Source organism: Protopterus annectens, chromosome 7.part0 (assembly GCF_019279795.1).
Source record: "Protopterus annectens isolate FY-2018-M chromosome 7.part0, PAN1.0, whole genome shotgun sequence".
NCBI classification, from domain to species: Eukaryota; Metazoa; Chordata; order Ceratodontiformes; family Protopteridae; genus Protopterus; species Protopterus annectens.
The window spans coordinates 1,955,436,818-1,955,460,312 of NC_056739.1; the positions used below are offsets into that span (position 1 = coordinate 1,955,436,818).

The 23,495-nt window shown below is 44.7% G+C and overlaps 1 protein-coding gene across 1 annotated transcript in view; it reads right to left on the bottom strand.

Moving 5' to 3' along the window:
* Positions 1-15,920, bottom strand: part of LOC122806205 (chromodomain-helicase-DNA-binding protein 2-like) — a gene marked incomplete at its 5' end in the record, with an annotated part of 80,677 nt that extends 64,757 nt beyond the window's left edge. Inside the window, one exon of the mRNA XM_044076433.1 lies at positions 15,667-15,920. Coding sequence (XP_043932368.1) covers positions 15,667-15,920 — 254 coding nt within the window. The remainder of the gene's footprint in view (positions 1-15,666) is intronic.
* Between the last annotated feature and the right edge of the window lie 7,575 nt (positions 15,921-23,495).

Here is a 23,495-nt window from a genome sequence, read left to right on the forward strand (position 1 = left end):
CCCTGGTTTATGGCCCCATGTGTGACGTCCCATGCACCTGCAGCAACCAGGCTGAAAGCTTTTGTATTGGAGCCAACTTTTGGGTTGCATGAAGTGGAGAATCTCACAGTATAAATACTGCAACACGAGAATAGAAGGACATTGTTCCAAACTTCAGTTCAAGCTACAGCAACAGAGACTTAGCAGACAACACACAAGGGTTTCTCCTAACACAATGGAGAAGCACCAGAGGATACTTAAACATGCTTCTGTGCTGACTAAAAAAAGCCTTCTTCTCTTGGAAAGAGACTAAAGGGAACAGAAACAGCTCTCCACCAAGGAGACCTATTTCTTATTAAGGTCATCTAGCTCAGCCTGACAGGTTTGGCCAAAGAAGTGCTACAACTTTGAAGGGAGCACCCAGAGCACAGCAGATAAAGTCAGATCTTGAAAACGATGGCATCAGCCATACTCTTTTGTGCAGGAACATGTACAAAACTGCATCTGCACAGTATACATTACAGTGGAGAACCTGAAGACCCATCTGAAAAGCTGGAGATAGAATATGTGAAACAGTCTACAACTAGAAATTCCTCAAGGTTTACAAGTGCAGACCTTACCAACAAGGTCTGGGATTTAGAAAGATGAAATACAGAATGCAGGGCCCTAAGCTTTACTGTACCTGATGAGTACACACACTAGCCATACCTGTCCAAAGCACTAAGTCCAATTTCAGGTAGCATAGAAGAAACCCAGCTGTGGTCCACAGGATCACTGGCAGCCCATAAACAGGATGCTTTAACATTAAATTACATACATGAACATGACATGTGTCCAGTGGACTTTCCCGGTTAACAAATGTAAAATAAATAAATAATAAATAAATAAAATGTCAAAATGACAAAGTGACTACTGTCTTACACTAGATATTGACCCTCTTAAGGATTGCAGTATCAAAAGTGATGAGTCTCAAAGTTTCCAAAACAGCATTATGAGAGGCTCAGCCAGGAGGGGGGGGGGCCCGCGGGGGCACAGAAAAATCTCCAAAAAAAGGCACACGCAGTATAACTCAAGAAACTGGCAGTCACTATACTTCCCCATCTTAGTGCTAAGAACTTCACTACCAGAAGGTTCCCAAGAAAAGGGGGGAGGGAGACCCAACATCCTTCAACAACATTGAGCAAGGGGCACTGCACAAGCTTGTGCCAATGCAAGATGAACAGGTAGTGGGTGTCAAGCAGATCACTGCCCAAATGCAATGGGCAGACATCCTCACCAGACCTATATCTAGTATTTTTTATCAACAAGCCCACAACAACCACCGACCAAGAAACAAAGCCTCTGACATCCTGCTTTTCAAACACAAATTCTGGTATGGGCCTGTCTGACAGATCCTCCTCAACCAAGGAAGGCTAACCCTGATGGGCCTTGGGGTTCCGTCAACAAGCAGTACTGTCCTAACTATTCTGATCTACCTGAACAAGCTCACGTAAATGAGCCAATCTTCAGTTCAGCAAGGACCAGGAGGCCATGGAAAAATAATACATGGACTTACTTTAGGAGGGTTAGATTTGCCTAAGGAAGATGAGACACTGACCAGTCAAGAACTCTAGCTTTTCCTTCCCACCACTGCACCAGTCCCACTTAGAAGCTTCCTTTTGCCAACCAATGCAGGCTCCATACAAACACAAACAACTTGAAGGAAAAAAGCATGGGAACAGAATGATGTCAGCAAGGACCGAGATATGAAATATGCAGGGGCAAAGATTCAGCGGGCACAGTGGAAAAATCCACTTAGGCAGTCAACCTACTACATCAAATATATACACACCCAATCCAGAAAGTAGGAACTTCAAGCAAAACAGAAGCAAAATTCATTCTGATCAGCAAAAAAAGATAACCACAAGACGACCCTACAAAGAGGGTTACCAATATTAGAGAGAAATACATATGGCTTGCCCTTTCTTTCCACTGAGAACATTTTTATCAAATAATTTTAATCAGTTTAGCCATATCAGTGTCATGATACAATTTCATTGCAAGTTCTTTCCAAATCAATAATGTCAGAAACTCAAAGGAATCAACACAAATTGTCTTTACTTCAAGTAAGGAATAACTGAGAATTTCCAATTCATTTTCTCAGCTTTCGCAGTTTTCTCCCATCAAAATCTACAAATATTTAAAATTACACACCATTCTCTGATACCATTTTTTATACAAACAGTAGGGAAAGTCTGGAAAGTGCAGTGGTGCAGCAGTAGTGTTGACACTTCACAGCAAGACATTCTCTGGTTCGATTCCTGGCTGGAGTGCCTTCTGTGCGGGGTCTGCATGCCCTCCTGCACTCGTATGGGTTTCCTTCGGGTACTCCGGTTACCTCCCACGTTACAAAGACGTACGTCTGGAGCATTTCTCCCTGGGCCTCTGCTGAAAATTGGTTTCATTCCAAATTGGACTTTCCCGGTAAACAAATGCAAAATAAATAAAAAAATATACAAATAAAATACAAGATTCGTTTTACTTTTTGCTTTAAAACTTTCTTTGTGAACTACTCTTCAAATACTGAAGACTAGTTCACACTGGAATCCCTCCTTCCAAGTAAACTGCCACCCCTCACATCCCACAGAGCCATTAGTAATGAGAAGGAAACGTACTACAGGCCAGGCATACAAAAAATATACAGTTAAAAAAAATAACTTGTACCAACAGAAACATCATCATCATTTGTTTTAACAAATGACACAAACTTCTCTTAAGGAATTATGTGGCCAAATGATTTGTCATAATCCCACCCTCCTTAAGGTCATGACAGGAAGGAATAGCTGACGTGTGAGTGTAGAATGACCGAGGCCTATAAATCGTACAGGTGTCTGAGTCAGGGCACATACATCTAAAAACTGGCTGACTGGACTGGGGCAGTTCAGGGGACAATGCATTGCTCAAACACAGTACTATGACTGAGGGAGAGCATCTCAATAATTTCTGACAACCTAGCCAAGAAATTCAGCAGGATAAGTGGGGGGTCTTAATGAAAGAGCCAGGTCCTAATGTAAGAGCCAGGTCCTAATGTAACTTCACTGGCTAATACCAGAAGAGCTCCCTCTACTACTAGGGACCTGAGAGTCTAAAACCAAATGTTCTTGGCTATGAGGTGCAGCCAAATGGTTTCCTTCTCTGAATTTTGCTTTAAAGCAAGGAACCAGACAAAATGGAAGAAAAATGGAGGAACTTCTTTACCAAGGAATGGTGAATACATCGCCATGAACTGTCCCCTTGCCCTAATGCACAAGGCTCACTTGAAGGATGAGGAGACTTGCCCATCAATCCAGGGTCAATGGCAGAGGTCTGATGCCAGAAAATCTTTTGAAAGTGATGACTTCAAAGCCACTGGCACTTAACATTCTACTGCAACACACACACATCCTTAGCTCTGCAAATCCCATCAAGTCTAGAAAGTAAAAGAGAGTTTGAACATGAAACCACTAATGTGTCCTTACCCAACTTAAGTGCTACCAAACATTCTTTCAGTGGACTTTCAGAACTTAGTTGCTCAAGCAGGTGAAATACGTGAAGCTCGAGCTCCTGCAAAGCTCCAGTAAACACTGACAACAACTTGGTAAATACAATGGATGCAGAAGAAAGCCCAACAGCAACTCTACATACTGAATTTGGTAAGAGGTGCCCACCCAGAGTGAAGCACAGGATCCTGATGTGCAGATCTAGACAGCAATTTGCTAGAACACAGACATGTCTAAAGCTACCATACATGAATCATACAACAGCAGAGAGACGACTGGGGAGATTGATCACCCAGAACTTATTAGTTGTAATAAGGGAAACCACTGATGTCCAAGATGGCAGGAATTCAAACCTTCTGACCCCTTCAGAAACAGAAAGAGGTGGAAACTGGATGTTTAGTCTAGAGCTGAAGGAACAGCTAAAGCCAGTTTGAGGAAGACAGCCTAGACCTGTCCAAAGAATTAAATGGAGGTGGCTTGGACACCTTGCAGAACCTTTTATGGGGAAAGGCCCACCAGTTCTACAATAGGGTCCTCCACTACCACAAAAATAACATCGATAAATTTACAATGCCTCCAACAGAAGCTGGAAAAACTCTTGAGAAATACTGTCCAACCGTAGGGTGTAGAGTCATCTTCAAGGATGACATGGCTGGTATCAATATAAACAGCAAGACTGTATATAACAATAAAGAAGCATTTCTTCTTTGTGTGTGTGTTTTATCTACTTTTTAAACAACTTTATTAAATCACAATTTGCATAAAGACACGGGTATGCATAAAGTAAAAGAAATTAAAACTACAGTGACATTTTCAATATTCCCAGGCAGTATACATACAGTGGATATAAAAAGTATACACACCCCTGTTAAAATTCCAGGTTTTTGTGATAAAAAAAAATGAGACCAGAATAAATCATTTCAAAACCTTTCCCCCCTTTAATGTGACCTATAACTGGTACAATTCAGTTGAAAAACAAACAAATATGTTAGGGGAAAAATATAAAAAGTACAATACGCTGGTTGCATAAGTGTGCATACATTTAAACTAATACTTTGTTCTGGGTGCACACCCTTAAACTAATACTTTGTTGAACACATTTTGAATGAATTACAGCATTCATTCTTCTTGGGTACATACCAGCCATGAATTAAAGAGACTCTGATTAATCCCAAATGAAGTTCAGCTGTCCTAGTAGGATTTTCCTGACCATTTACTCAGTTGTCTGCTATAGCAAAAGCCATGCTTCACAGAAAGTTTACAAAGCATCAAAGGGATCTCATTGTCGATAGGTATCAGTCGGGAGAAGGGTACAAAATTTCCACACCATTGGCTATACCATGGAACACAGTGAAGACAGTCATCAAAAAGTGGAGAAAATCTGGGAAAACAGTGACGTTGCAAAGAAAGTACAGTTGTGTACACTTAACATAAATGTAGATGTTCGAGTGTACTCACTGTTGCAGTCATCACACTTGGGGTTATCTGCCTACAGGTAGCCCGAATACCAGAGTCTTGGGATTTATGCATCGGATGCTGTTACCTCTTCCATGACGTCAGGTCGTCAGGGGTATAAAACAGGCAGCCGACTCCATTGCATCAGTTTCTCTTGCCCCAGATGTCAGGAGCCCCCAAATAGGAAGCAATCACATGGTGTGGAACACCTCCAGTAGAAAGTAAATACCATTGCCATAAGATATGGCCAAAAAAGAGGATAGGTAGAAAGTACAGGAAAGACAGGGGGCTGGAGGGAGGGTAACCAGGACTGCAACAGTGAATACACTCGAACATTTACATTTATGGTAAGTGTACACAACTGTACCATGTTCTTCGTGTTTCACTGTTGCAGTCATCACACTTGAGTTGATTCCCAAAGCTGAGGAAGGGTGGAGGCAGTCTAAGTATTACAGCTGGCTAGCAGGCCTTGTAAGACTGCTGTGGCTAATCCAGCTCTGGATTTAGAAAAGATAGGTAAGTGGTAATGCTTGGTGAAGGTGTGTACAGAACTCCAGGATGCAGCTTTCAGGATGTCCCTGGGAGGGACTCCCCTGAGAAATGCTGTAGAGGTTGAGGTAGCCCTAATGGAATGAAGTCTGATCCCCTGTGGGGTAGGTTTTCCATGGTGTTTGTAGCAGAAATGGATGCAGTGTGCTTCCCATTTAGAAATGGTTTGCTTTGAAGTGGCCTTGCCTTCTGCCCCTGTAGCAAAGCTGACTAGCAACTGGTTAGATTTTCTGAAAGGTTTAGTCTTGTCAAGGTAGAACCTGAGCTGTCTGTGCACGTCCAAGGAGTGCAGCATCCTTTCCCCTTTATTCTGAAGATTAGGAAAAAAGGTTGGTAAATAGATGGATTGGTTTAAAGCCACACTGGATACCACCTTGGGCATAAATGATGGGCTAGTCCTGAGGGAAACCCTGTCCGCATGGAAGATAATGAAGGGTTCCACAGCCATAAAGGCCTGTAACTCAGACACTCTTCTTGCTGAAGTGATAGCTAGACGTAAGGCTGTTTTCCAAGAGAGGAATGTTAACTCTGCTGTAGCAGCAGGCTCAAAAGGGGGGAGTGTGAGCTTCACTAGTACAAAGTTAAGGTCCCAGGCAGGAGTGGGAGCTCTCCTTGAGGGATCTTAAATTGTTAGCTCCTCTCAGGAACTGTTTGATCAGAGGGTGAGAGAAGAGGGGTGGGTTCAGTATTGTAATGAGCTGAGATGGCAGAGGCATGAATCTTAATTGATGAGAAGGATAGGCCTTTGTGGAGCAGCTCTGCTAGATAATCTAGGATTTGAGGTAAGGTGGGCACGGCTGTGTCCTTTCCTTGAGACTGGCTCCAAGAACAGTACCTTTTCCACTTTTTTTAATAGAATTTCCTAGTACTAGGCCTTCTGGTCTCAAGGATAACATCCAGCACCTGTTTGCTGAGGGTTGCTGGTGATGTATTCAGGGAATAAGCCAGGCTGCCAGGTTCAGGATTTGCGGCTGAGGATGAAAATCTGTCCCTCCTGCTGGGACAGCAGAGAGGGGGTCTGATGTAGGTGCCAGGGTGGCACTGCTATCAGACTGAGTAGGAGTGGGTACCAGTGCTGGCGTGGCCAGTCTGTTGCAATAAGGACTGTCCTTGGCCTGTCCTGTTTGATCTTGAGTAGTACTTTTGAAAGGAGGGGCAGAGGGGGAAATGCATAGATTGAGAGGTTTTCCCATGTAAAGGATAGGGCCATCCACTTTCCATGCTTGGCTGGGGAAATTCTGTTGCAAAATTTGCTTAGTTGATGGTTTTGGGGGAAGCAAATAGGTCCACTTCTGGTGTCCCCCACCTGTGTATTAGAAGTATGAATGAGTTGGGTTCCAGTTTCCACTCGTGGGTCCATTAGATTTCTGCTTAAGTCGTCTGCCAGTGAATTTTGTTTGCCTGGCAGGAATTGAGCTTGCAGGTGCACTTGATAGCTCAAGGCTGTATTCCACAGAGCCATGGTTAACCTGCAGAATGGGTAGGACTGAGTCCACCCCCTGCTTGTTTATGTATCACATAACTGTGGTGTTGTCTGTCTTTATCAAGAGTTGTCCTGGCAGGATAAGGTATTTGAAGGCTGTCAGTGCATTCTGGACAGCTAACATTTCTTTTCGATTGATATGCAGGTGAATTTGTCCTCGGCTCCATTTCCCTTGAGTGCATTTGCCTGCCATGTGAGCCCCCCATGCATAATCTGATGCGTCTGTTGTCAGGGTTTGGGCGGCGGGGGGTTGAGTGAAAGGGAGTCCCTTGTTGTGGTTGCAAGCCTCTGCCCATCAAAGGAAATCTGCCCTTAGGCAAGGAATGATAGGAATTACTGTTTGCAGTCCAGAGAATGTTGACACCAGAGACTTTTCGAGTACCACTGAAGTTTTCTCATATACAGTTTTGCATATGGAATTAGTAGAATGCATGAGGAAATGAACCCTAGGGCTTGCAGTATTTTTCTTGCAGATAGCTGGGTTTGGGTGGCCAGTAGTTTAAAGTAATTTGTCAAATAAACCTGCTTTTCTGGAGTGAGGAATGCCATCTGGGAAGTTGTGTTCAAGCTTGCTCCCAGGAATGCTATCTTTTGGCTGGGCACCAGATGTGACTTCTTTTTGTTGATGGAATACCCCAGAGAAGTTAGGAGTCGCTTTACAAACATCAGGTGCTGAAGTTGCAATTCCTGACTGTCCACCTGAATCAGGCAATCATCCAAGTATGGGTAAATTTGAATATTTCTCTGCCTGCAGTATGCAATGGCTGGAGCCAGGCACTTTGTGAAAACCCTGGGCGCAGTAGATAAGCCAAAGGGAAGTGCAGAGAACTGATCGTGCATACAGCATGCCCTGAAATGTAGATATTTCCTGCAAGATTCCCTTATGGAGATGTGCAGATAAGCTTTTTTTAAGTCAAGGGTGACTAGCCAGGAGTCCTTGGCTAGCATAAGAAGCAACTACTGGAGTGTAAGCATTTTGAATTTTGGTACCACCAGGAAGGAGCTGAGAGTTGACAGATCCAGAATAGGGTGCCAAGAGTTCTCTTTTCTGGGCACCAGGAACAGTCTGGAGTATAAACGTTGTCCCCTTTGCTCTGTTGCAACAGGTTGAATAGCTCTGATACTGAGGAAAGAAAGTACTTGCTTTTGGGCCTCTACCCACTGGTTTGGAGGAAGGTCTGGCAATCTGCTTGGGGTTGGCAGTGGGAGAAGTAGAATCTGTATCCCTGGAATACAATGTTTAAGACCCATCGGTCCTGGGTAATATACTCCCAGTTTTTTGCATGCAGGGCGAGTCTTCCCCGTAGGGGTGCAAGTACTTAGTCATGGCTGGGAAGGATGAAGGACAAGTCATTTTGAACTTTTTCCATAAGGGGGTAGCTTACCACTCCGTTTTTGAGGAGGGAGCACTCCATTGTTTAGAGCTGTGCATACCCTGAGACTGTAGTCTTTGTGGTCTGTTGCCCCTGGGTTTGGACTGAGAAAGTCAGGGAGGGACTGAAAAGGACCAATTTTTTAAAGGCCAATGCCTACTGAATCTAGGTGGCTGTACCTGTAACAAATCTTTAACAGTTTGCATAGATTCAGCTTTTTCCTCCATCTTTTTAAGAATTACTTCTGCTTTTGAGCCAAACAAACATTCTTGGTTTAATGGAAGATCTAGTAATTTTGCTTTGACATGGTCTGGCAAGATTTGTTCCTTCAGTCAAGCATGCCTTCTCAGAACAGACCCAGTGACAGCAGCCCTGCAAAATGCTTCTAAGGCATCAAAACCACACTGCAAAGTATGTTTACCAACTTGGTTTGCCGAATGCATCAACTCTTGTAAGTCTTTATTTTCTGCACAATCAGGAATCAACAACATTTTTTGTTTAATTAGTTCCATAATATGCTGCTGGTCAATTTAAAGCCCTGATGCCAAAAGTTGCAAAGATATATACCTTCTTAACCCATCTGTCTAAAAGCCATAGAATCCCTGCCCTAAGGGGTAGGGTTTTGAGCTGTAGTAGCCTGAATACCTTTAGGTCCCTGGGAAATGGTCTCTGGATCCATAGTGGGATTTTTAAAGAGAAATTTGTGAGAGTCAAGTACTCTGTAGTACCTGTCAGGCTTTCTAGGAGTTGGTGGTAAAGTATAAGGGGTACGACTGGATTCCATGAAGTCATCTACAATATCCAGGACATGGGGTATAGCTAGAGGCCTATGCCAAGGTAAGTCTAAAAATTCCAAGAGTCTCTTTTTGACTGTGGGTAGTCCTGGCATTCCCAGAGGAAATGCTCTCTTAGGGTATGTAAGGTTTCACCGAAAGAAAAGTCCTCTGGGGGTGAGGCAGAGGGAATGGAATCCTCTGCATCTGGGTCCTCATAGGTAGATAAGGGTATGTTCCTGGTAATCACAGGGGTCAAAGAGTCATCGGACTCATGGTCTGTAGAAGCAAAAGGAAATTCTTTGTCTTTCAGAGGGGCTGGCTTCACCTAATTAAAGTAATAAGGTCTTCAGTCAGTCTAAGCATTTGTTTCTGTGGCATAGGAGCTTGAGAATGCGCTATGGTCATCGGTTACCTAGGCGTAGTGCAAATTCTGGGCCTGAGAAATTCGGTAGTTTTAGTCATTAACGAAGTAGTCGGCTTAATACGAACATTGGAAGGTCTGAATGCACCCTCAGAAGCCGGTGCCTGCACAGCGGCTCTGGACCCATCCAAGGTAGAGACATCGGCAGGTTCCATAGTCGAAGAAGCATCTCGTGGCATACCAGACACCAAATGTGTCTCAGTAGAGGCCTGCAAATCTGTAGAAGCGGGTAACAGGGGCCGCAAAAGCGCCTCACTGAGTACCGGCGGACTGGCGACTAGCTTAACGGAAGCATCGTCGGCAGTTTTGGACCTATGCAGTCTGTCTCTGTCTTTATCCTTGCATTTTTTTGGAAGATCGGTAGTCAGATGGCTTATCAAAGCAATTTCGGAATACGGTGAACGAGAGCGAAAGAATTTAGTGACAAAAATAGCCCAACGACGAATAGTTTGGGCATTGAACAAGGCATAAAACCGACAGCGATGGACATCGTCGTCTGGGCCTAATCAGGTGACGCAGTAAAAATGAAAATCTCTGTGAGGTATTTGCTTTCCACATGCAAGACAATTGTTAACTTTTTCTGACATCCTTTAGAACAAGACAAAAGGATCCCCAATGGGATTACTTAGCTTTAGAAGACTTCAGGTTTGAAACTCGAAAAATGGATATTTCAGGAAGCGGCCGACCAACACTTTTGAACTGCTTCTGCTTCGGGCTCTCGCATGGCAAGAAAAGCTGATGTAATGGCGTCGGCTGCATGTTTTATATCCCGGACGACCTGACGTCATGGAAGTGGCGACAGCATCCGACACAGAAATCCCAAGACTCTGGTATTCAGGCCAACTGAGGGGCTACCTCTAGGCAGATAACTCCAAGTGTGATGACTGCAACAGTGAAACATGAAGAACATCTGGACGTCCCTCCAAAATTGATGAAAAGACAAAACAAAAACTGGTCAGGAAGGCTGCCAAGAGACATACAGCAACACTTAAGGAGCTGCAGGAATTTGTGGCAAGTACTGGGTGTGTACTACATGTGACAACAATCTTCCATATTCTCCATGTCTGGACTATGGGTTAGGGTTGCAAGATGGAAGCCTTTTTTTACACAAAAAAAAATCCAGGCCTGGCTAAAATTTGCAAAACAATACTATCAAGTCTCCCAAAAGCATGTGAGAAAAGGTGTTATGGTCTCATGAGACAAAGGTTGAACTTTTTGGCCACAACTCCAAAAGGTACATTTGGCACAAAAACAACACTTCGCATCACCAAAAGAACACCATCCCCAGAGTGAAGCATGGTGATGGCAGTATCATGTTTTGGGATTGCTTTTCTTCAGCTGGAACTGGGGCTTTAGTCAAAGTGGAGGGAATTATGAACAGTTCCAAATACCAGTCACGTCTGCTAGAGAGCTGAAGATGAAGAGGAATTTCACCTTTCAACACGACAATGACCCCAATCATACATCCAGATCAACAAAAGAATGGCTTCAGCAGAAGAAATTTTAAGTTTTGGAATGGCCCAGCCAGAGCCCAGACCTAAATCCAACAGAAAATTTGTGGGGTGACCTGAAGATGGCTGAGCACAAGAGATGCCCTCACAATCTGACAGATTTGGAGTGCTTTTGCAAGAAAGAGTGGGCAAATATTGTCAAATCAAGATGTGCCATGCTGATAGACTCCTACCCAAGAAGACTGAATGCTATAATTAAATCAAAAGGTGCTTCAACAAAGTATTACTTTAAGGGTGTGCACAACAAAGTATTGGTTTAAGGGTGTGCACACACAACAAAGTATTACTTTAAGGGTGTGCACACTTAGGCATCCAGTGTACTGTACGTTTTTTTTTATATACCCCCCCCCCCCCCTAAACAGATTTGTTTGTTTTTCAACTGAATTGTACAGATTATGGGTCACATTAAAGGTGGGAAAAGTTTTGTAATGATTTATTGTAGTCTCATTTTTTAAAAACCTGGCATTTTAACAGGGGTGTGTACACTTTTTATACCCACTGTACATTTTCTTTTTAATAATTCACTTCAACAATACATAAATTGCACAGTTCCTACATCCCTTGCACCTCATTCCTCCTCCTGACCACTATTTTGCATGCATTAACAAGGAGTATTTATTGGATATAAGGAAGCTGCTGCTTCTCTTCTTGGCATACCAGCTAGGCTTGGAAGAATAAAAGGAGAGATGAAGGAAGCAAGAATAGGGTACAGAGATATTACTCCTCAGTGAGGAGTGTCTGCCTTCTCTTCAAATGGCCATCCACTAGATCATCCCGTTGAAGCCAGGCTGGTTAGTGCACCCCCCCACAGTGGTGAAGCTGTTAACGTTGTCACCTCACAGCAAGAGGTTCTCCAGTTCAACTCTCACTGTTGTGTGGAGTCTGCATGTCCTCCCTGTGGTCATGTGCGTTTCCTCCAGGTGCTCCAGTTTCCTCCCACATTCCAAAGACATACAGCAGGTGACTGGGACACACTAAATTGGCCATAGGTGCGAGTGAGTGGTAGAGATGAACTACCAAGGCAGGGCTGGCCACCCAGCAGTGTAAACCTTGGCTTGAGATGATTGTCACTGTTGAAGTGACACCCCGACCCCTTGTGCAAAATGGGAAAAAGGGGTTGAGGATGGATAGATTTCAATGGATGGATAGATTTCAATGGAAGGCCAGAAAGGGCTGCCCAAGACTCCCCTGAAGGGAGGACAATTTCAGCCATTCCAGACTAACTGGCACATGCAAGTGCTTACCATCTCAGCCACTCCATCAGCAAAGTCTAAACTCCAGCTCTCCTCAAGAAGTCTACCTTCACCTCCTTTTCCTTGAGCACACATTCAGGTAGGGAGGAAAGTTCTTCTACTGACAAATCCAGCTGGGAGGACTGGCATCTGGTAAGGTGAAACACAGAACTAATGTGGCAGAAAAGAATTTTCTCCTGTACACCCCTTCTCCAAGATTTTTAGCAACTTGTCTGGTGGTGACGTGGCCAAGTACAGAGTTCTCTGAATTTTAAGTGAGAAGAGATCACACAGGAATCAGCACGACAATGCTTTGGCAGGATCTTACTATATGGCTGAGGATTTTAAAAAAGCATCCACACCTTCAAGGGAGCCAGAGTAGTACAGTTCAGGTGTTTCAAAACTGCAAAAAGGATATCCTTAATGACTAATTCCAAAGTAGGAACATGATCTAATGTCTCTCTCTTTCCATTCTTCTTCTTCAGAAACATAGGACAGTTTCTGGAAGGGGGGGGGGGGGATAACAACCATAGACCAGTCCACAAAGGACTTCATGACCTTCAACAGTTCTCCAAAAGTTGCACAGAGACAGAAATACATGACTAGGATGGCCCTTGTAACCAGAGTACAGTACAGGTTAGGAGGATGGGTGTGCCCATCCTGGGGTGGAAAGAATGCACAGTCCAAGGCGTACATATAAATGGCCTGATTTCCTTAGTGAAGGCTTGAGTAACAACTACATTCTGCCTCATGTAGGTGAGAAAGGATGCCCTGCAAACATAAGCCCCTTGTGGATGTAAGGGATGGTTTAATGTTGATTCTCACTGCATGCTCCATCTACAGGTTGTCAAATGGAAGGGCACTGGAGGTCAGGGCTAATACAAGGGGGAAAAATAGAGCCATCTCTGATGACTGACATAATGATGACCTTTCACGGTCAAATCTCACTACCACTAAAGTGGGAATGTATAAGTTGACTAACCAGAAGGCAGTTGATAATCTACAGGAAACAGTGGCAAAGAGGTTAAAAAAATAGATTTATCTAAAGGTGTAGTGCATTAGTAACAAACTGTAATATGGGAAGGACTCATCCTTGTCCATCTTGAAAATAAATTACCATGATCTCTCAGACTGTCTTGGAGGTAATATGACTCTGGGCCCTCAAACTCTTCAGAAAAAATAAGAGGAGGGAAATTCTACAGTCTTATACCTACTGCAGCACAAGTTCATGCATGTAAGATATCTGTGGAGAGCAAAATGTGATGAATACTCACCAGTTGTCAGGTGACTGAGTCAATGCTTGAGCGCATGCCTGGTAAAGACTGTGGAAAGACCAGAAAGGCTGGTGCTGGCATCATACCATGTTCTTAAAGGTGCAAATCAATACCTCTCTGGAAAAGACCAACCAAACTTATAACATTAACTTAGAGGAGGCCTGGCCTTAAACTCTAGATTGGAAAGACCCTATTCTACCTGGCCCACTGAACCCTGCTGGTCTGAGGTGGGGTAGATGAACTTTAGTTTTTTTCTGGACCATGCCCTTATCAACCACCCAGCTGACAGTTCTACACTCCTGCCCATCAAACAGCTGATGATGTTACGGCCATTATACAGGCAGCCATCACTGGACTTTTTTCCATGCTTTTTGCCCCAGTGACTGACAATCCTCAAGTTCTATGGATCTCTAAAGCGGCCATCATATAGGCAGCCATAAGGGAAACCTGTGCCCTCACAAACATTCTAGCAATAGGATTTTTTTTTAAAAATGTCCTGGCCCCTCCCCTCACATAGTGACACAGCCCCTCAAGTAACAATGCCCTTTTGCAAATGGGTAGCTCCCATTTGATCTCTGGTCTGTACTAGGGATTCAAGAATAGGAGATGTACCATCAAGCTGAGCTCCTCAACTACCCTACTAGTTTCAGGCCAGTAGACACTGTCCCTTCACACCTCTTCCTAAACAGCCATGCCCATTCTGTGTCTGGATCGTTAAATGAACCCAGGCCAACTGAGTCACAAGTCATGGCTCAAGCGCTCTACACCATAAAGCCAAATAAACAGATGGAAATTTGGAAAGAAGAGTGTTAAGGCTCGAGTAACCATCAAGCCTTTGCCAAAAGATTCAGGAAACCATTACTTAGAATCAGACTGGACACTAGTATGATTGAGAAAGGGACAGCACCTACAATCTGGGATGCAGATGGTAGCTGGAAAGTGGCTCCATGGCAGAGTGGGATAAGGCTCTTACTGTGCTCCACATGACCCTTGTTTGATTAGCAGGATGAACTCTAGAGGAGCTACTGGGGGTTGACAAGAGATTGCTGTTGATGTTAGCTCACACGTCCTAGGAGGAGGGAGGCTGCCAAAGCTCACTGCAACAATACAGTGCACAAGCCTGGTGAGCTTCATGCTGCATAAGTGGTAAGCCGCTTACTGGAAGCACTCACGCACCTCCCAAGGGCAGCTATTATAGAGTTGTCAAGGCTGCTGCAAGAGGCAAAAGTTATGGTACACTGCCCAGCAGCAGTATGACATTGCACCAGTCCCAGTCTCTTCACAGGCTCCTGACATAGGTCAGGTTGAGTAAAGAAGAGGCTAAGGTGGGTATAGTAGACCTGGTGAAAGCAGAAAGGAGCTGGAGGCAGCACATGGTTGGCTGCAGAGAAAGAAAAAAAAAAAGGGAGACAAGAAAGAATAGGAGATAGGTTGCACCTCCACCAGGTCCCATCACCCCCCCCCCCAAGCAATATAACTGATGCAAGTCTCATCTCTCACTAGTTAAAGGCAAGTATATAACATGGGGATGGCAAGGGTCTAAAGGGCAATTTCGGAAATAAACTGAACTGTCAGCAGACTTTCTCTAGATTTCTTCCAGTTTTTGGCAAAGATCTATGGGACCCTCCTGTTCAGTTACAGCTAGGTACTTTTGACAACTACCATAATCTGATGTGTGCAGGAAACGAAGTTGATGCACTTGCACAGCTTCAAGTCATGCTCCTCCCCAGGTGGAAAAAACATTTGCTGGTGCAGGTCTCACCTTGTTGCTTGGCATTTATGAGAAAATTTTAATGCTAAGTCACTGTAAGCAGAAGCTTAAGTCAGGACTGCGATCTGAAATGTTCAAGCAGCAGAAAAGAACAGTCACCCTCAGGGGCTAGGAATGCCCACGGCAGACAGCATCTTCTCACAGGATGGACATGCACCACCCCCAAAAACAGAATCCTGCAACAAACTGCTAAAATGGAAAGAAAAAGATTAACCCACATTTAGACTAATTAAGGAGGGTGCCAAACATTCACCATTAACAAAAAGATAAATCAACAAAGCAAGCAAAACACAACTCAACTAAAAAGAGAATGTGAAAATGTACCTGTCAAAATAGTCTCTATGTCTGGGATCTCTATCACCACCATACTGTTCATACAACCTCTTCCGTGGGGCACTGTTTGGTCTGTAGTTGGCAGAATTCCTACGTGGATCACCATGAGGTCGACGATCATCATAATGATAGTCTTTGTATCGCTGATCTCTCTGCTGATCATACTGGTGATGCCTATCTGGCCCCCACTGTTGGTTACCATAATTAAACTTCCGATCTCTTTGCCAGTCTCCTCTTTCTGCAGTTCAAACCAAAACCAGTTAATAAATCTTCGTAATAAATGCATAAAATGAAAATCAAATGCCTTGATTCCAAATTATCTTTTATCTGCAGTCATAGCCACTATGCACTACATACATTTGGACCTAAACAAATCAGACACAGCCGTGTATATGTTGTGCTGACAAGGGGCCTCTCTCTCTGTCCCCTGCCCCCAGACACTCCTCTATACCAAAATCACAGCTAAGGCTTTATAGCAGTTTCCTTAAAACATGCAAAAAATCTTCATTTTTAAATTACCTTAAGGTCAATCAAAAACAATCAAACATTAAACAGAGATTTCCTAGACCTAAGCAATGCAGCTAGTCCTAAAAACAAACTGAGTTATAAGGGAGTCCAGAAAGATTATGAGTAAATTTCTTGTTCTGAGACATTCCTTTTATTCTGCAATACATTAACCTTTGTCAACTCCTCTAAAAGGTCATGCTATATGTTGAGCCTCAGTAATTTTCTGTGGTCCAACTCTAAAATAAGGAACTGCTTATTTTCCTTGTGAAACTGGAATGCACAGGTAGGTATCATTGAGATCTTATCACCAATATCTCTCAAGTTGAGTGACATGTTTAGACAGATACATGCCAAAAAAAGAAGTTGTGTACCTACCATAATGTTACATGTTAGTTGTCTTCATCTCACCTTCTTTCTTGCTGGTTGGGATCGGAGGCGATCCTCGGCTCCGACTCTGCCATCTTCAATAGCTCGAGAGCTGTTTACTGGCTCGAGGCTACCCCTTATCCCATGATGCCTAGCAATATCTACCCAGATCTCGTTTGAAATAGCTAACTCCAGACATAGCAAGAGAAAAAAAATGGTCTAAAAACAAATAGGTTGACTATACCTGCCAAATATTCTAAGTCAGTGGAGGAAACAAACCAGAGAACACCCAGCCAGTGAAACAAGAACTCCTCTTGGTCCAATAGGACAGGGGGACGGAGGGTGGGACGCAAGAAAGAAGGCGAGATGAAGACAACTAAAATGGAACATTATGGTAGGTACATAACTTCTTTATGTTAAGTTGTCTGTCTCGCCTTCGTTCTTGCTGGTTGGGACAGCATCCCTAGCACCTAATATCCTGGGTGGTTCATTGGAACAGACTCTTCAGAACCGTGGAACCAAAGTCAGCTCTGCTCCTGGAGACCATATCCAGCTTGTAATGAGAAATAAAGGTATGAGGATTTGCCCACGTAGCAGCTGCACAGATAGAATCCATGGGCAACCCAGACTGGAAGTCTACAGAAGTTGCCAAGGCCCTAGTAGAATGACCTTTCTGTTTGATAGGTAACTCTTTGTTCCTTAACTGATAAATGAAGGCAACAGTGGCAGATAACCATCTAGATAAGGTCACCTTGGAAACTGGGAAACCTTGTTTGCCTAAGGCATAAGAAAGAAATAGTTGGTCTGACTTCCTTATTTCCTTGTTCTGTGGAGGTAAAAACATAACTGTCTATGAACGTCCAATTGGTGTAATTTGTACTCTGCCTTGTTGGTGAGATTAGGGAAAAACACAGGAAGGTCTATAGATTGGTTTAAATTACTTCCTGAGCAGACTTTAGGAAGAAAGGAAGGATTAGTCCTCAGAGCAACCCTGTCCTTATGAAAAACCAAGTATGGAGGGCGAACAAATAGTGCCTGAAGTTTGGAGACGCGTCTGGCTGAAGTAATAGCTACCAGAAAGAGCATCTTCCAAGATAAAAAGTTAATGGAGCAGGACGCTGCTGGTTCAAAAGGGGGCAGAATTAAGGAAGTTAGGACCAAATTAAGGTCCCAGGGAGGAGGGGGATCTCTCACTGGAGGCCTAAGGAGAGTCATCCCTCTCAAAAAGGCTTTACTGAGCTTATGAGACATAATGTTAGAATTTGACATCCCAACATGAAAGTTAGAAATGGCCACTAATTGAACCCTAATCGTAGCAGAAGTGGACCGGGAATGAAAACGTTGTGCTAGGAATTCTAGAATTTCGTGGACTGGGGCTGAAAAGGGATCTACGTTGCTAGCCTCTGCCCAACAAGAAAAACATTTCCATGTACTAGCATAAGTTTTCCTGGTTGTGGACTTGAGAGAGGAGACAATCTCACGTACAGTCGGGGAAATGCTGGGAAGCCTGGCTAAGGTTGAAAGTGGAGCAACCAAGCTGTGAGCTGGAGAGTTTGGAGGGATTGATGCAACCCACCTGATTGATGAATCAGTAGATCTGGAATCGGTTCCAGAGTCCAGGGCTGGTCGAAAAGGTAATGGTGCAGGAACGGGAACCATATCTGTCGAGGCCAGTAGGGGGCAATGAGGATCATTTTGTAACCCAACGATTTTGCTTTCTGTATGAGTTTCGGTATCAGGGGAAATGGAGGAAAGGCATAAAGAAGTCCCTGAGGCCAATCGTGGACTACAGCATCCCTGGGTATGTGACCTGGAAGCGGAAGAAGGGAGAAGTAGTTGCTACATTTGGTGTTGAAAGGGGTGGCAAAAAGATCGCAGCAAGGCTGTCCCCATTTGCAGAAAATAAGATCCGCAACTTCCTGATTCAGAGACCACTCATGAGGCATGAGGATAGCTCTGCTGAGCCTGTCTGCTATGACGTTGGACCTCCCAGGGATGTGCGTCGCAATCATAAATCTTTGGGAGGAAATCGCCCACTACCACAGTCTGAGTACTTCTCGACACAGGGGGTAGGATCTGGTTCCGCCCTGTTTGCTGATGTACCACACCACTGACATATTGTCTGTTTGAATAAGGGAGTCCTGAAGGGCTTGCAACGCTAAGAGCACGGCTCTCATTTCTAGGACGTTTATGTGCAGATGGTACTCGTGAGGTTGCCAAGTGCCTTGAACTGTCCTGCCCAGATAATGCACCCCCCACCCTATCAGGGAGGCATCTGTGGTCACTGTGGCTACCGGAGGGGGCTGAATGAAGGGTCTGCACTGAGTAACTAGTGGGGAGACCATCCACCATGAAAGGTGCCTTTTGTATGCTTCTGTAATCAGGATCATGTGAGACATGGGCAACTCTTGGAAAGACCACTGTGTGAACAGAAGCCACTGAAGGATCCTCATATGAAAGCGGGCCAGTGGGATTAGAAGAATGGCTGCTGCCATGGAACCCAGAGTTTGAAGGACGAACCTGACTTGGATCCTTTTGCTCTGCATTAGAATCTGTACTTGCTGACGAATTGTAGACACCCTTTCTAGCAGTAGCCTTGCAAACATGTTCCTTGTGTCTAAGTCTGCTGCTATGTAAGTGATAGATTGACAGGGCAACAAGGCAGATTTTTTGAAGTTTACTCTAATACCTAGCTGGGAGCAGATTGTGATTGTGCAGTCCCTGGCTTGTATGAGTTGATGCCTGGTAGTAGCAGTGAGGAGCCAGTCGTCTAGATATGGAAACAACTGGAATCCATGACGTCTCAGGTGAGCCTTGACCACTGACATACATTTGGTGAACACCCGGGGGGCTGTGGTGAGATCAAAGGGCAGAGCTCTGAACTTATAATGACTGGCTCCCAGCCGGAAGCGAAGAAATCTCCTGGAGTGCCTGTCCATTTTGATATGGTAGTACGTGTCCTGAAGATCTATCGAACACATCCAATTGTCCTGACCCAGAAAGGGTAGAATGGACTGTAGCTTGACCATCCGAAAATCTGTTCTTTGTACAGACCTGTTTAGTCTGCTGAGATCCAGAATCGGTCTCCAGTCCCCTGTCTTTTTTGGTACCAAAAAGAACCTTGAGTAAATTCCGGATCCATGCTGGTCTGCCGGGACTTCCTGGATGACTCTTTTTTCTAGCAGTTTTGAAACTTCTATTACTGCTTGGTCCTTCTACTTGGGTGGAACATCTGGAAGGGATTTCTTTGACGGTAAGGGGGGGTTAATGAAAGGGCATTTTGTAACCTCCAGATATAATGGACCGTAACCATCTGTCTTGCATTACATTTTGCCAGGCTTTTGGGTACAGTGAAAGTCTTCCCCCGACTGCCCCCAGAGGTGAGCAGCCGGGCAACCCTTCAGGGATGCTGAAAGGGCTTATCAGAGAAAGATTCTCTGTTGCCCTGGTTCTGCAGACCCCCTCTGCCACGAGGGTGGCATCTGTTATTATTGTTTCCCCCTCTGCCTCTGAAGGAAAAATCACTACACATGTGTCAGGCAAGGCTCCCTAGGATTTTCGGAACCACATCTTGCCACTCTTCTGACCTTTGGGGTAAGGTCTAGAGGGAGTGGAAAAATGGACTCCCACGGCACAGAGAGTCTTGCCTTCTTGCTCACACCTAGTCAAAGCGTCTTTCACCTGTGAACCAGAAAGAAAGGAACCATCAAAGGGGGTGTTGGTGAAGGATCCTCAAAAGGGTTCCGCAAAGTTACACAGCCGCATCCATTCATGCCTCCTAAGGGTCACACCCGTACCTGCGGCTCTACTCGCACCATTGGCTGCATAGGAAATGAGCCTCATTGGAGGAGTTACCTACAGAATTAAGCGTCGCCAGCTGGGAAGCTACTTTAGCTTGAGCTCCCTCAGCTGATGGATCTTGAAAGGCATCGCCGAGCTTTTTTAAAGAGATCCCTCTGAAGCCAGGTAAAATGACATAAGTAGTTAAGTGACCTCATAGAGAAGGTCGCTGAAGCGAACATTCGTTTTCCGTATCTGTCCATCATCCTAGACTCCTTGTTAGGAGGATGGACAGACGAAGAAGTCTCCGCTAACTCTTTTTTGGTGGCTGCTGCTACCACCATGGAATCAACAGGAACACTTTAGTAAGGAATTGCTTATCCTGGGGTGCTGTGATGAATTTACCAGGTCTCCTCGGTGTTGGTTCCACTGTATCCAGAGCTGACCAAGCCTTTCAAGCACCACTGCTAAAAGAGGATCAAAAGGCGGAGAAACCCAGGAGGTGGAAGGTCGGGAACCGAAAGCATCCAGAAATACAGACTCATCCTCGGTAGGGGCTAGGGGATTCCAGTTCTTCCTCTGCTTAAGCATTTCCAAGATGTCCAAGAAGGAAACATCTTCAGAGGGGGATCTTGGGGACCCTTCCGAATCATCTAAGTCTGTATCAGAAGTGACAGACTCTGGGGAGTCAATATGCTTCCTCTTGCACTTCTTCTTACGAGGGGGGCTCCTCTGAATGATCAGGGGAAGCCTCGGAAGAAGAGGAAACACCCAATGGGGTGTCCTGGAGCATCGGTTCCCTACGCTTGGGGTCTGGAGGAGGGGCAGAAGTTGGCACAGGGGGACGGAGCCGGTGGGGCTGATAGTGGAGCTGACTCAGGGGCCAGCACACTCCTCATGACATCGAAGGCATCCCTGCCACGATGCAGAGAAAGCTCCGGTCCCGAGGAAATAGGAATCTTTCTCCGCACCGAGGGAGACGGCTCCGAGGCCAATGTAGGAGCCGAGCTAACCTGCGCCGAAGCTCTGAGAGGGGGACTCGGAGCCGACGAGGGAGCCCCGGCGCCCAGATCCCTCGATGGACGGCACCACCGAGGGGATCGGAGCCGACGTCGGAACCGAAGGAGATAGTGTTATTGGAGCCGATGGTTCCACTACTCGAACCCCAACGAACTCTGGCTCCGAACTCATTGGACTCAGAGGAGGAACAACGAGAGAAGTGTATGGAGCCAACACCTGTTGAGGAGGGCTGGACAACATCATGGCCAGTGCCTGCGACTTTAGCCACCTACTGACCACTCTCTCCACATCATGATCCGACAGCCGAGAGGATCGAGAGGAGTGAGAGGATCGGTGACTACGTTCGCTCTGAAATAAAGGAGACCGAGGAGCCGAATGTACCAATTCTAGCGGAGGGGACCTCAGCCTCTTGTGGCTCCGAAGTCTCTGATGGAGCAGATGGGGAGATTGACTTGTCGGTACCAGCCGGAATAGAAGTGGAAGGTAAAATCTGAACCGAAGAGCTCCAAACTTGGAGCCGACAGCTTGGTGGGTTTAGGGGATTTCACAGGCTGAGAGCTCTTGGCCGGTGAATCCTGGGGTTTTAAAAGACCCCTAAGAATAAGCTTATTCTTACGCTCCTGCAGGACTCTTGGACTAAAGGCATGGCAGATAGAACAAGAGTCCTGCAGGTGCACAGCGCTTAAGCAATAGACGCAAGAAGTGTGCCCTTCTGTCAGAGATATTTTCTAACAGCATGAGTCACATGTCTTGAACCCAAAAACTTTGGATTCCTTTGACATCGTTAAAGAAGGAAAACAACAATTATAACAACTACCAGAAGCAATATACAGTCTACACAAAAAACACACTCTACTATAAGACTATAGCTGAAGGTTTTTTTTTTTGTTTTGTTTTTTTTTTTTTAAGTAAATAGGAAAGCCTCTAACTTAAATGCCTATGAGAAAGATAGAAGGAAAGCCTACCTGACGAGAAGAGGTAGGGGGAGGGGTGGGGGTGAACTCTCTAAGTTAAATGAGTTCTACAAGGAAAAGAAGGGATACTACCCACTAAACACTAACTATCACAACACAAGACTAACGTTAATAATAAAACACTAAAAGTGTTGAATTCTAGAGTAAGAAAGTTATACAAACAGCTTTATACGAGCCTGAGCCAGAAAAACGACATCTCACAGCTGAAGCGGCAAACGAGATCTGGGTAGCTATCGCTAGGCATCATAAGATAAGGGGTAGCCTTGAGCCAGTAAACAGCTCTCGAGCTATTGAAGATGGCAGCGTCGGAGCAAAAGATCGGCTCCGATCCCAACCAGCAAGAATGAAGGCGAGACAGACAACTTAACATGGTATATTGTATTCAACAACAGGTCTGATGAAATACAAGTAAAGGAGAATTAAGACTTCCTCGACTCTAGTGGAGACACCTTTGGAAATTAGATGGTGCAGTGATGCAGCAGTAGCGTGGTCACCTCACAGCAAGAGGTTCTCCAATTCAATTCTTGGCTGGGGCACCTTCTGTGCAGAGTCTGCATGTCCTCCCTGCATTTTTGTGGATTTCTTCCCATGTTACAAAGACATGCGTCTGCAGCATTTCTCCCCGGGCCTCCGCTGAAAATTGGCTTCATTCCAACTTGGACTTTCCCAGTAAACAAATGTTAAATAAATAAAAATAAATACAATTAGATGAACCAGATAAACGGCTTCCAAAAAATACAGCAGAGACATGATAATGAAACAATAAGGAATAATCAACAAGAGTGCCTAGATCCCTTACAAAAGTGTCTAATTACAGGGGTGTATCACCTACATAGCATGTTTAGCAAAATAACCTATGCTGCATTTTTCAGATTTAATTTCAGACCATTGTCCTTGCACCGATTATTAACATGGTCTAACCCATGCTGGAGCAACTGGAGTCACTGTAACATTGAGCAACAATTTATAGTCATCTGCAGACTCAGATCACCAAAAGCCAAGAGTGTTGGCTTGATGATCTAAGAAAGAGATGTCAAATACCACTGGTAGCCTTTTGCTTTCATAAGTGCCACATGCAACTCTTAACCACATGGGTTCTGTTAAGACAGCTATTTAACTATCCACCATAAACAAGGCTTTACCTTTAACATTTACATGTATGTCAATAATGCC